This window comes from Struthio camelus, chromosome 3, assembly GCF_040807025.1.
Source record: "Struthio camelus isolate bStrCam1 chromosome 3, bStrCam1.hap1, whole genome shotgun sequence".
Taxonomy (NCBI): Eukaryota; Metazoa; Chordata; class Aves; order Struthioniformes; family Struthionidae; genus Struthio; species Struthio camelus.
The window spans coordinates 53,218,348-53,232,249 of record NC_090944.1 but is presented as its reverse complement, the minus strand read 5'-3'; the positions used below and the strand labels follow the sequence as shown (position 1 = coordinate 53,232,249).

General features: G+C 39.6%; 1 protein-coding gene across 3 annotated transcripts in view; it reads right to left on the bottom strand.

Moving 5' to 3' along the window:
- The window catches only part of FHL5 (four and a half LIM domains 5), a 30,353-nt gene extending 19,112 nt beyond the window's left edge, over positions 1–11,241 (bottom strand). The window contains exon 1 of one of the 3 annotated variants that reach the window (XM_009682262.2): positions 11,024–11,241. In XM_009682262.2, the coding sequence (XP_009680557.2) occupies positions 11,024–11,108 (85 nt within the window). In that variant the 5' untranslated portion in view covers positions 11,109–11,241. Of the gene's footprint in view, positions 1–4,933; positions 5,039–11,023 lie in introns of those variants that run through there. The other 2 variants (XM_009682263.2, XM_068937832.1) reach the window with 2 other exon arrangements.
- Positions 11,242–13,902: the final 2,661 nt, after the last annotated feature.

Genomic DNA, 13,902 nt, shown 5'->3' with positions numbered 1-13,902 from the left:
AGGAGGAGCCAGGAAACTACAGGCCTGTCAGCCTCACCTCCATCCCTGGAAAGGTGATGGAACAGCTCCTCCTGGAGGTCCTCACTAAGCATGTGGAGGACAAGAAGGTGATCAGGAGTAGTCAGCATGGATTCACCAAAGGGAAATCATGCTGGACCAATCTGATAGCCTTCTGTGATGGAATGACTGGCTGGGTAGAGGAGGGGAGAGCAGTGGCTGTTGTCTGCCTGGACTTCAGCAAGGCTTTGGACACTGTCTCCCATCACATCCTCCTAGGTAAGCTCAGGAAGTGTGGGCTAGATGAGTGGACAGTGAGGTGGCTTGAGAACTGGCTGGATGGCCGAGCTCAGAGGGTTGTGGTGAATGGCGCAGAGTCAAGTTGGAGGCCTGTGGCTAGTGGTGTCCCCCAGGGGTCAGTCCTGGGCCCAGTCTTGTTCAGTGTATTCATCAATGACCTGGATGAAGGCACAGAGTGCACCCTCAGCAAGTTTGCTGATGATTCGAAACTGGGGGGGAGAGGCTAACACACCAGAAGACTGTGCTGCCATTCAGAGGGACCTGGACAGGCTGGAGAGGTGGGCGGAGAGGAACCTCCTGCAGTTCAACCAAGGCAAGTGCAGGGTCCTGCACCTAGGCAGGAATAATCCCATGCACCAGTCCCGGCTGGGCGTTGACCTGCTGGAGAGCAGCTCTGCAGAGAAGGACCTGGGAGTGCTGGTGGACAACAAGTTAAACATGAGCCAGCAGTGTGCCCTTGTGGCCAAGAAGGCCGACGGTCTCCTGGGGTGCACTAGGCAGAGTGTTGCCAGCAGGTGGAGGGAGGTGATCCTGCCCCTCTCCTCAGCCCTGGTGAGGCCTCACCTGGAGTACTGTGTCCAGTGCTGGGCTCCCCAGTACAAGAGAGACATGGCACTCCTGGAGAGAGTCCAGCGGAGGGCTACCAAGATGATTAGAGGGCTGGAGCACCTCTCCTATGAAGAAAGACTGCAAGAGCTGGGCCTGTTCATGCTGGACAAGAGAAGATTGAGAGAGGATCTCATAAATGTGTACAAGTATCTGAAGGGAGGTTGTCAAGAGGATGAGGCCAGCCTCTTCTCCGTGGTGCCCAGCAACAGGACAAGAGGCAACGGGCACAAACTGAACCACAGGAAGTTCCATCTGAACCTGAGAAAAAACTTCTTCACTGTGAGGGTGACAGAGCGCTGGAACAGGTTGCCCAGAGAGGTGGTGGAGTTTCCTTCGCTGGAGATATTCAAAAGCCGTCTGGATGTGATCCTGGGCAATATGCTCTAGGTGACCCTGCTTGAGCAGGGAGGTTGGACTAGATGATCTCCAGAGGTCCCTTCCAACCTAAACGATTCTGTGATTCTGTGATTATATGCAAGTCATATTATATACATTTAGGCATTTCACAGGTTTAAGGATTACATCTGGCTCAAAAGTCCCATGTGAAAAACAACAACCAAACTAGCTGATAAGTTAAATACTTAAAAGACACTTAAACTGTTTAAAATTGACTTGTTTCAGGTGCCCAAGTTCAAAATGCATCGAGTCCTGAAAGCAAAGCAGATGTAGGCCTAAGATGTGGATAGGAACTCATTAGTGAATGCTAGGTACAATCCTAAAGGAATTTAAAGTAATGTCGGCAATGATGTCCCCCAGGGATCAGTTCTGGGGCCAAGACTAATTTATTCATCCATGACCTGGAGGAAGGGACAGAGTGCCTCCTCAGCAAGTTTGCTGATGATACAATGCTGGGGGGAGTGGCTGACACACCAGAAGACTGTGCTGCCATTCAGGGGGACCTGAGCAGTCTGGAGAGATGGGCAGAGAGGTAACTCGTGAAGTGCAACAAAGGCAAGTGCAGGGTTCTGCACCTAGGCAGAAATAACCTTATGCACCAGTACAGGTTGGAAGATGACCAGCTGCAAAGCAGCTTGGCAGAAAAGGCCCTTGGGGTCCCAGTGGACACTGAGTGGACCATGAGCTAGCAATGTGCCCTTGCAGCAAAGAAAGCCAACAGCCTCTTGGACTGCATTAGGAAAAGCACTGCCAGCAGGTTGAGGGAGGTGAGCCTTCCCCTTTGCTCAGCCCTGGTGAGGCCACATCTGGAGTACTGTGTCCAGTGCTGGGCTCCCCAGTACAAGAGAGACATGGAGCTACTGGAGCAAGTCCAACAAAGCACACATTTTGACAGATGAGCAAGAGGTGGGATGTTCAAAAATATGCAAGTAATTAGGAGATTCATTACCATTAATTTTAATGTTCCCTGATATGTAGTATCTGGTAAATATGGTCTCTAAATCCTCCTTAATGAAATTATATTCAGAGAAAGTGCACGAAACTGGTTACAGGAGGAAAAGGCCAAGGAAACTAGTGATTTCAGCCAATTTCTGTCAAAGAAAAGGCCAGTTTCGGTAGAGTCAGCTTTTCCACAGAGAAAAATCACTTCCAGCAATCTCAAGTCCCAGTCATGTGTGAAATTAAGAGAGAATGCCAGTTCCACTGACAATATTTTCTGCATTGTCGTGGAGGGTGAAGTATCATCTACATGTCCTTTGTCAACCAGCCTGATTTAGACATGACCACTGCCTAAAAGCTGAGGTCTTTTTGATGGAAAGGGTTTCTGGGTTAACTGGTGTTAATTGTTACGGATCAGGCAACAGAACATATATGCAGGTTTGGATGCCTTCAATAATCTTGACTATTCTGCTGACTTGGCTTCGAAGGAAGCGGAGGCAGCGCTCTGCTCCATTGCTCAGCATTGCTGTATATGGAACAATGAGGAATAAAGAAGTGTTTTGGGCACTGACAGCCTACACTAAATATGCTCCTGCCTAGAACTCAGGAGGGAAAGCAGATCTAAAAATGATGTAGCAATGATTTAAAGAATGTGTGAAAGAAAATGACTATAGTTTTATATATCTTTTTCAGTTGAGCAGGCAAAACCATCTTAAGGAAGGCGAAAGGAACCCTACAAAAGATGTCTAGGCAACAACCTGCTCATGAGGAAAGTTTCCTAATCCCATTTAGGGGGTTAGATACATGCTCTGAAACATGAGGATTTATAAGTTTCCAAAACTAATATAAATTAAAAGTTGTTACTGCATCAGGGTATTCTTGGAAGAAAAGGAGTTTTGCACTAAGCTTGATCCAGACTACTTAAATAGTTTTATTTTTTAAATTTTGAAGCATTTTAATCAGATGTTTTTGAATAAACAAAACTCCACGGAAAATGTCAGTTTGCTTCAGAAAAGTAGGACTCTCAAAAGTGAAACAAAAGATAATTTTGGTCTAAAAATAAATCTTAAATTTTTGACAGAAAACTGTTTTAGTAAAATCTTAAATTGTGATTTTTTGATATAAAGATAACATGTTCATTGAGAGGAGCAATTTTCTAACTAGCTGTACATTTTAGCCTAGGAAAAAGATGGCGTTCTAAGTTAAAGAATCTGTCTCATTTTGAGACAAGAAACTCATTAGCAAAAGGATGTTTATGCTGGGATATAGTTGCCTCATAAATAAAATGGTGGGAAGGCTGGGAAAGTTGTACTTGCATGGAAATATTAATGTATTTTTTACTACTATCAAACTAAGCCCTAGCAAGCTCTAAATGTTTTCAAAAGAGGAAAAGAAACATTAATAATTCTGGGCTGAATTGTTCACGATGAGAATTGATTTCTGAGGTCACAGCTGAACTTTGGCCATGAACAGAAATTCTCCTCCTCACCACTTCTTCCCTTTCTGCCTGGCTTCCTCTTGCCCCTTTTCCTGCCTCCACCCTCACCTACAATCCTCTAATTGTGGAAAATACTTCAAGTGCTTCAGTAAAAAAGAAAGCCAAAGTTATAAATGAAGACAGACGGTGAAGTCCTGATCTGAGAGTTTTGCCAGCGAGTTTGTCCACAGCATGCAGATTAGATTAAGAGATCTCTGCTACGACAGCATCTGCACATCAAAAATCCTACTCCCAATTTGCCTTTGTTCAAGGCACTAATGACCTAAGGAGAGGCCAACATGCTTGCACAGCTGCGCAAAAGTCCACCAAGAAAATAGCAGCATCTTAGTGAGAGACTAACACTGCTGGGCAGGAATACATCTACCTGATAGAGAAACAAGCTTGCCTTCGGGACTGAAAGCTTTCTTGGGGAAAACAAAAGCAATGGGAAATGATGTCTCTGATACGGTGAGAACTGAAATGTTTAGGGGCCATGAAACAAAACAGCTTTACTGCTAACAAGAGGTAACAGAGCTTCAACATGCAACATTGCTGCTGACTGCAACCTTTAAGATTTTAACAGAAAATAGGCCATGCCTTTTACTTGTAGATGCATCAGCTGCAGAGAATGGATTTCTCCCACCCTTACGTTTTATTTCAGGGAGAGAAAGGACGGTGAAGAGTACCATGTGTCTTGAGAATGGGTATTCTACGTGAATTAAAATCCTATTAAAAAATAACAGCAACCCACTGCATAATACTTTTTCTAGCTGGGTTCTTTAAAAGCCTGTGACCTACTTTAGAACTGCTTTAAGAAATGAAATGAGCAGTAAGAAAAAGATGAGCAGCAGCAGCATATATGTTTTATAGCAAGCTAAAATTGGAAAGGACTTTCATTACCCAGTTAAAAATACCCTCCTCCCCCAACACCAAACCAAACATAATATCCCCAAGTGGTAATACAGAATCTGCTGCAGCAGCGCAGCCTTTTACTTTTCTCTCCCAACTGTACTGTGCCAACCTGACCTAGTTTTCTGAGGAAAAAAATAAACCCAGCTGCAGCACTTTGTAATAAAAATACAAAATCTTATCAAAATGAACCAAATCTGAAAGTTTCTGATGGCAGCCCTGTTCAAGGCTTGTCACTGGCTAGGTAACATTACAGCCTCGGAAAAACAAAGGCTAGTGTTAAGTATTGGTATGCAAGATCCCTACCTTAGTTTTCACCGTTCCCAGGTATTTAGACTTTTAGGCCTGACAAACAGGCAGCTCTGTTGCTTGCAGGGCTCCATCCGTCTGGTTGCCACCTTTTTACCAAGCTTTACATTGGAAACACAGATGACAGTTCTGCAGACAATTTGTGGCCACAGGAATCACAGTCTGAAAAGTCACTGCTACGTATAGTATAAGAAATGCTGTGCAGAGCATTGAGTAGAGCCCATAGTAGACTGATGCCAAAGCCAGGACTGCCCAGGTATTCTGGATTTCTACTGACAATTAACTCAGTAGGCTTTCCTAGGAGAACTAGCAGGAAGTGTCCTCTACAATTGCAGTCTCTTTGGACTACAGAGATGCAATAATAACACAGTCTTATTAAAATACATATACATACATATGCATCTGGTAGGCAGATAAACCAGTGAAGGTCTAATCCATTGGAGAAATCCTAAAAGATGCCATGCTCTTTGTATTCTCCTGCTTTTATGATAATGAATGGCTTATAGAATATAACTGAGACTGAGGGCAAAAAAGGTTTTCAGGAGAATGCCAAACAGTCAGCCGCTACGAAAACACACTGTGGACTTTCTTAAGTAGTCTTATATAACTTCCTTTTGTTTCCTCCTAAGTGTTACATGAACATGTACTTTGTCTTCTCTTGGACCATGATGCCAGAAACACTCGTATGTCTATGTAAATTAATGCAGGTGAATAATATCACTTAACGCATGGAAGTCTTATCAGGCGGTTTAGTAACTGCTGGATTAGGCTTTACCTCTGCATGTTAGGGTTGGTGTCCTCATACTTACCGGGAAAGCACTAGGCACAATTCAGTTATCAAGTCTCATCACTTGCACCAAGACTGCAGAAACAAACTGGTACAATTTGGCCATATGTGCATTTTGCTAAATAGATGGAATTATGGCAGGGTGATATTTTGCTTTTATTCTTTGCCCTGCATTTGTTTTAAATGTACTATAAGGCTGCAACACCTGCTAGTTTACTACGCAGGTGCATCAAGGGCAGGCTGCTGCTCTTTGAGCTGGGAAAAAAAGGGTAAAATATTCAAACAGACACACTTAGTTATGACAGATGACCTGTTTTCACTGTTGATAGTAATCCACATGTTTCATTCCAGCACAGGAAATAGATATCTGACTCTGAATTTTTACTCAGTTCTAGAAGAGAGCTCACTAGATGACTTTTGAAGGCCATGAAACCATTTAGGAGAGGTTGATGGGAAGAAAGGCAGGAGTGGAGATCTTTTTACTTTTTGCTCTTCCTTTAGCAGAGAGAGAAAATAAGGGAGTGTTGCTAGGATTGGGTGTAGAGAAAATTGGTTTGTTTAACATATGGTTTTGTGCACCACATTTTCATTGAATAAAAATCTTAATTGAAGATTTTTCCTAACTCAAACAGGTGAGTCCTCTTTCCCCACAAGACAAAATATATCATTGCATTGACTCCTCGTGTTGTGTGAGCAGAAACATCGAGTGGTGCTTAGACTCGGCTCTGAGTTCTGCTCATATCCTGCCAGAGACTTGCTATATGACTTGTGCCAGGTCATTTGAAGTGTTCATGCCTCTTTTACTTCTCCTCTTTTTCTGCTGGGCCTGCTTGGGTGATAAGGTCTTCAGAAAAATTATGTGACTGGGTATCTTAACATTTCCCTTAAGTCCTAAAACCTCTGTACCAGACCTTAAACATATTTCTTACTATTTTAACATAGTCTGTCTTCCTAAAAGTGGCTATGAATTAAAATTAGACACTGAAATGAATAGATCTCAGTATTCTGTCTTACTTTATTATGATGTGAGGTTACTGACCCTTCCATTACTGCTCTGCTGGGATTTTTGTAAAGTCCTGGCATGCGAAAAGGTTGCTTTTTTGCTTTTTGGGACTATATTAGTTTGAAAGTGGATTTCTTTCTACAATAATAAATACATACTCTCTAAAAGCTGGGTCCAGTGTAGGATTACCCAGTTCTGATGGACAGAAAACTAAGGCTAAAGATTATCTGAAAATCCAGAATAGGCAACATTTAACTTTGACAAATCGTAAGGATTAAAAATCATCACTTAAGTCTTAGAATGGTGGAGCAAATTTGTCAGGAATGAAGAAATTCCTTTCTTATAGTTAGGATCATTTTAAAATCAGATAATATAATTCAAGGACATAGGGTAACAACGGAATCTATTCAAGTGATAACATGAACCCTGACACAGCAACAGAAAAGTAATTACCTTTGCAAATCTAGAATGGAACGAACCACTTTTGGTGCAGGATGACCCTCAGAGCCCATAACTCTAATTAGCTGCATGTTAAGACTGGGCTGAGTGGGAGGGGAGTGGTAAGCAGCAGCAGAAACTCTGCTAAGGTAAAAATACAGTTCAAGTCCTTTTTGCTTATTTATGTTACATATGGTAAATGTTTTTGGGAAAAAACAAAAGTAAATGATTAAATACAAATTTAAGAATTCTGCTACTGCATTTTAAATAAGAAAATGCTTTGAGCTTTTAATTTGAAATGTTTCTCAATGCTCTTCCATTTTCAAGCACCAAACTAAACAAACTTTCACAATCAGATCTGTTCAACATGAAAGATTTTCTCTAATCTTTTTTTTTTTCTGCATGCAAATAGAAAACAAACCCAGCTATTCGAAGAACTCTAATGATGGCACAATTTTTCATGTTATAATGCATAAATGAATATTGATGTTGCTGAATTAGTAGCTTGGGGAGCTCACTTGAGGAAGACTGGGCTCTTGATAAATAGACTTGTAGCTTAATACTCTGAGATATTTATACAGCCTTCCTTTCAAAGATCTCAAGATAACTTTTCTAACAATAACAAAGCAAACCTAAAACACAGTTATGAGATACTTGTCTACAGGAAAGGTTAATGCCTTTCAAAATAAAATAACTGATTCGCCCACGGTCAGAGAGCAAACCTGGAGGAGTGGGAAGAGAAGCACACACTTGTTATGCCTTTGCCTTTAGAGGATTTTGCTCGTCAGACTGCAGTCATGGACCTGGCAATGGAGAGTTACAAGTACTGTAGGTTGTGGAGGTTGCCTGGTGGAGAACTTCCAGCTGAAGCACTGCTGGATAGAAAGCACTACTGAAGTTAGCTGAGGCAATAAAATGCTCCAGTTGTGAACTTTACAATCGCCCCTAATGACTCTGGAGATATGACTAATACTTACGCAAGGCATTCTGAGGGAAATTTATCCAGTTTTGTGTTAAACTTCTTAAGGCCACAGCATTTGAGACAGTTCCTAATCATTAAGGATTTTCCAGAGAACCTGGGCTGCCTCCAGTCAGCCTTGGATAATGTGGTTTTGAATTAATTTTTTTTTTCCTCAGTATAACAAACCCAGTTTTACAGATGGGGGACCGAAGCACAGAACAACTGGCTGACAGTCACTTTGAACTAAATTCAGGTCTCCTCTGTGTGTATTCTGTCACTAATTTGTGCTATGCTCTGTCTCTAAATCATTCTTTCTATCAATTCTACTATCTATGCACCAAGACAGGTTATTGAAAAATGAATATTTTTCTGGTTTACAAAAATGATTAAGTGTAAGGCCAGCAGTGAGCAAGAGAAGCCCTTTCAGATCCACTACTCATAATATTTTGAGATGTGCAGAATTTGCTAGTCTTTATATATGGACCTAGAACAAATTCAGATTCAAGACAAGCCTGGTTAAGAAGATAAGTGACCTACTAGCGTGGAGGTAATGAAGCAGAATCAAAGAAAACTTTTAGTCTAAGAAAAGGAAACCAGGAGAAGAGATAGTAGCTGATGTATACTATGCAATATCAGAGACGAACGCGTGCTATTCACAAAAGCTAACTTAAGTCTGCAGAGGCTAATTCACTAATGTGCTCTTTATAGTTAAAGGAGAGAGAGAAATTCCTCTTGAGGGTGATTCATAGCAGAAACGAAGCCATTACTAAAGAGAGAACAAAGAGACATTAGCTAGCTGTTGTAAAGTCCTGCCTCTCACAGTAACTCTGCTACAAAATTTAATGTCTTGAGGTTTTAATAATAGTAGCTTATTTGCACTGTATCAGTTTAGTGTTTCTGGAGAAATGTCTACGTAATTCTATGAAACTGTACCCATTTCATCCCTCTTACATTTTATAGGAAAATATAAACCTATGAAATGAGTTCACAGCTTCCTAAACAGAACCACACGCCCTGCTCTCAGCAAAATGAATTCTACTGTAGGAGCAAACATGGAATATGAGCAGCTTTTCGTCATTCCCATTTCCAAACTTTGGGGCTCTAGAAATTTTAATAGGAACGTTGAACCGAAATCATTAATTTTAAGAATATCCTGGAATTAGACATAAGACATCATCCTACAGTTAACTGACAGGAAAATGTACAGAAAAAATTAAGGTCAGTTCTACGCTTTAGGTGATCTAAAGACTTGAGCAGAATCCAGGTCTTGTTTAGTCCACAGGAGGGGTTTTCACCCCTCCTTGAAAAGGGGTTAGAATTTCACCCTCTGATTTTAGGCTTGACATTTAGAAGCCTGCTGGTCGAGACTTTGCATTTCTGCCTGTCTTTCCACGGTTAAGCAATACTAATAGATTTCAACTCTTCTTTTTTTTTTTTTTTTTTTTGGATAAGTACAACTCAGACAAGGAAAAAGAAGGATGAAAAGAAAGCTGGGCTTATTTGTATATGGCTCATAAAACTTATATCTTACCATGTCAACCAAAAATATTCATTTGCTAGAAAATGACTGCCTGCAAATAACCTTGAAATACCCTACAATTGATCAGAATTTCTTTCAAATAGCTTTTGCTTTCATGATTTTGCTCTTATATTACGAGAAGGTTAATATGTTATTTTAAGCACCTACCAATTATGCAACTTCAAATTGAAGTGACTTTTGTGCCACTGTAATAAAATTACATGACAAGACCATCAGCAATCTGTTATAACATCAGTATATTAAGTCTGTTAAAGCCTATTCTGTTAAAATACTCTAGAAATGTCAACTCATGACACAAACAGAAGAAAAATATGGGTGAAAATATTAGACACAAACAAGAAAGACACCTGAAACTTGTATTTTAAATATAAGAGATTTTATGTCAAGTTCCAGTACACAAAAAGATCTTTTGACATTAGGGAAAGTTAAGAAAAAAACGGTATTTAAAACTAATTATGTTATTGAAATATAAATTGTATTTGATAGTTCAACCCAAGTTTGATTTAATCCTTATTATCAAAAAGATTACCTTTAAGAAACCAGGTATCAGTGCAATTAATATATAGAGACTTTAAATTATGGAATATTTCCACTTTTTAACTTCTGCCATATAGGTAGACATTTCTAGAACAATTTTAGTGAACAGAGGTTCATCCTTTCAGTCCTACTCTCATGCTTTCAAATCCCAGACCAAGATGATGATCCTAAAAAGGTGGTAAATAAAAGACACAACAAAATATCTTACAGAAGGAGAATGTTGAAATGATACTTGATTTGATAACACGGCTAAATTTTGCTGTAAACACCAGCTTGGTAACTGGTTTTACTTCAAAGAAAAAGTAAGAACAATCCATACTAGACAGTGAAATTAACTGTACTAGAAACCAGTGACTTACCGTATCAGAAAATACACTATTTAAAGAGTTTTCTTACAACACCAAATAGCTATGATAGCTTGCCATGAGAAAAAAACGATGATTCAAATGTCACAGGAAATAGCATATACATTTTTGATGTTTTAGAGTAAATAATATTCATCCTTATATCATTACAAAGAAGAAAAAAAAAAAAACGAGCAATCTTCCCCTAGATTAATTAGTGAGTCAATGAATAAAAAGAAAACAAGTGCATTTGAAAAAATGTGGAATCTTGTTTTGGTACACAAAACTAAAACATTTTTAATGTAACTGTGGAATTCTGCACATAGTTTAAAGAAACTGTAGCCATAGGAATGAGTAATTTGTATCTGAAGAAAAAAGCTCCTCCTTAAGCGCTTAAAATATTCAATTAGTTACCTGTTACACTACCACAATTAAACGTTATCGCATAAAGGAGAAATGGAAATACTTAATACTCACATCTGGTTTCAAGCTGCTTCTCCTGGTAACTTGTGTAACAAAATAAAAGGAAGAAATAATTGGACTTCTTCGCAGAAACAAGCATTCAGTAAGTCCAAAAGAAACAGAATACTTTGCCAGAGCTATTTGAGGGTCCCATTAGAATTTGGCTGCCTGGAAGAAGGCTGAGGGTCAGTTTGTTTCCCTTAGACCTCATGACATGCAAATAGCTGGCTGCCTCACCACTGAATCAAATCATTCTTTGACATCTTGTGTTTACAAATTACAAATACATACCACGTAGGAGGTTCTTAAAGGAGCATATTTCAGATAGTTGTCAAAAGGAAAAAGGCACTTCTGTTTAGAAATAAAATGAAATAAAATAACATAAAATAAAACAAAATAAACCAGCAATTAAAGAATCAACCCTCCCACCCCAAGCTGTTTAGTACAGGGGCAGGGTGGCAGGGGAAGATGGATTATCATTCACCCTCAGATTGATTGTGCATGGACTAAAATGTATCCGAAAGACCTGATTTAGAGTTGTAATTTAGGAAAAAACAAAAATCCTGATGACTAATGTCTGAGTGTCAAGATACCGGAGATGGGAGAGGGGCATAGGGAGAAGCTTTCCTTAAATTTAAGGAAAGATTTTTGGGGACCCAGGGGAGCTTCTCTGATGCCACTAACACAGTTTCTGGGCTGGAAGGTTTGCCAGTCTCGCAGTACATAGGAAGCTGTTCCTATTGTATTATCACCTGTGTAAGTACTACTGGCCTCTTGTAGGTCTTCCTCAGTTTTTCTCAGTTCTGGCTAAGACTGAATTGCAGTCATCTCCTACTGCGTGTTTGGACAGAAGAGGGGCCAGCCAGCTTCTGCATACAGCCTATGGCATGCACAGAGCATACAGAAGAGCTCATACTTTGTATAGGATTCTGTGAAGACCTTTAACCCATTTTAGCTGAAAAATTTGCAGGCTGAAGTTAAGCAGACTGAAAAGAAGGATGGCTGGTTGTGGTTTAAACCACTGCTGACCTCCAGGCAGATTTTTCCACCACCAAGAGCCAATAGACCTGAAAAATTTAGTCTATAATGTCAAGTGGGTAGGAACTGTTTTTGGTCACAGTTAGAAGGAAGAAACATTTAAACAGTTCAAACAAGTATCATGTCGTGTGAAGCCTTTGATAAAATTGACAAACCTGGAAAACATTTTCTGAAGGTTATCTGTGTCTACGTAATGTCTTACAATTAAGACTGTAATCATTTGATTGTTATTGCTGAGAATTCATCATCTCTATTTGTGGCTAATTGGTTTATTAAATTTCTGCAGAAACTTATTTTCATCTGCACAAACTAGATGGAATTTTTTCCTCCTATTGAACTATTAGCTTTATTTAGACCAAGCATTTTGGTGATTCCTCAATCCTGAGATTTTTGTAGATCGAGAAGAGGGGACAACACTCATATCTGACTTTGAATCCAGAATGAGGATCGTGAATAGCATCTTCTTGCCTTTACTTCCAAACAGAACAATCTGAAAGTACAACTCTTAACCAAGTACCTTTTGAAGCTCACAAGTGAGAACAACCCAAAAATATTATCCAAATGGATCTGTCAAGAGCTAATGACATTTTGAAATACTTCTAATACAGTATGTTCTTTTCAGAGACAGGAGAAAAGATACAGATGCCTTGAGTATATTATCACCCTTAAACTTCAAAGACTTTTCCAAATTTTTCTCTGAATATATGTACATTTATGTTTATTTAAAAGAAAGTTAGTATTTTTGCTAACAGGCGTAAATTACAGTACAGTTGAAGAGGAGGAAAATAAATACTGCTGCTTCTTCAGAATACCGGTTAAATGTCTCATACAACTCACATCGCTTCCTGAACTTCCTGAAACAGAAGGCTGCCTATCTCATCTGTCCCTAAACCTGAACTGTCTTGACCTAAGCTGCTGCTTCTCATGAAAAATTTAGGAGTTCATCAACCAAATAACCAGCACGGCATTTCTCTTTAAACTTTTCAAAGTGGTACTTCCACTTAAGAAAAAATAAAAAAATGACATTCCTCAGCAATTCAAAGAGAAAAACAAAAATCACCGTTCTTTCTGAGAAAACATGTTCAGCTTTTACTGAATATGTTCTCAGTTATTCGGGTGAGCAGAGAGAAGGAATCCTGCTCTCAAGCCTTCTGTTTATCCAAAAGCTTCAGATCATTGCCATTTTTATGTTTAAAGCACAATCATCATTCAAAAAGTTTGAGCAGCACATATTTCGAGGCTTGAACAGCACTCAAGGGAAACATCACAACATGCCTTGTTCTTATATTCCTCCCTAGGCGTCCACTTTTGGCCACTGCTGGAGACAGGATACTGGGCTTGATAGACCTTTGATCATACCCAGTACAGTCACTCTTATGTTTTCTGCAACAGTATTAAACTTATTAAACAAACAACCACTCCCCAAACCCCGACCCAGTAGTCTGTTTTGTAGATCTTGATCTAAGGAAAACAACTGTTACTTTTATATATATGTATACACACACACATTTTTATACACACACATACACACACAATTTGTATACACACACATTTTTATACATATATATAAAAATATAAAATCCTTTATATATTTATATATAAAAGTGTTTGCCGAGTAGCAACAAATACATGAGTAGCGTGCTCATGGGTCTATGCAGAGAAGTGCTCTGCACGGAAGTACTGCAGCTGCAACTGAATAAACTGTAGGACGGATTTATCCCGACAACAAACCCCAATGCTATTACTTGGAAACTTGTGCCAAAAGACTGTTAAAGAAACTGCAAAAGCAGAGAATTACCACGAAGGCTGCAAGTTCTAACAGAGCAGCAGTTTTCTTATTTCCAGCAGACTTCCAA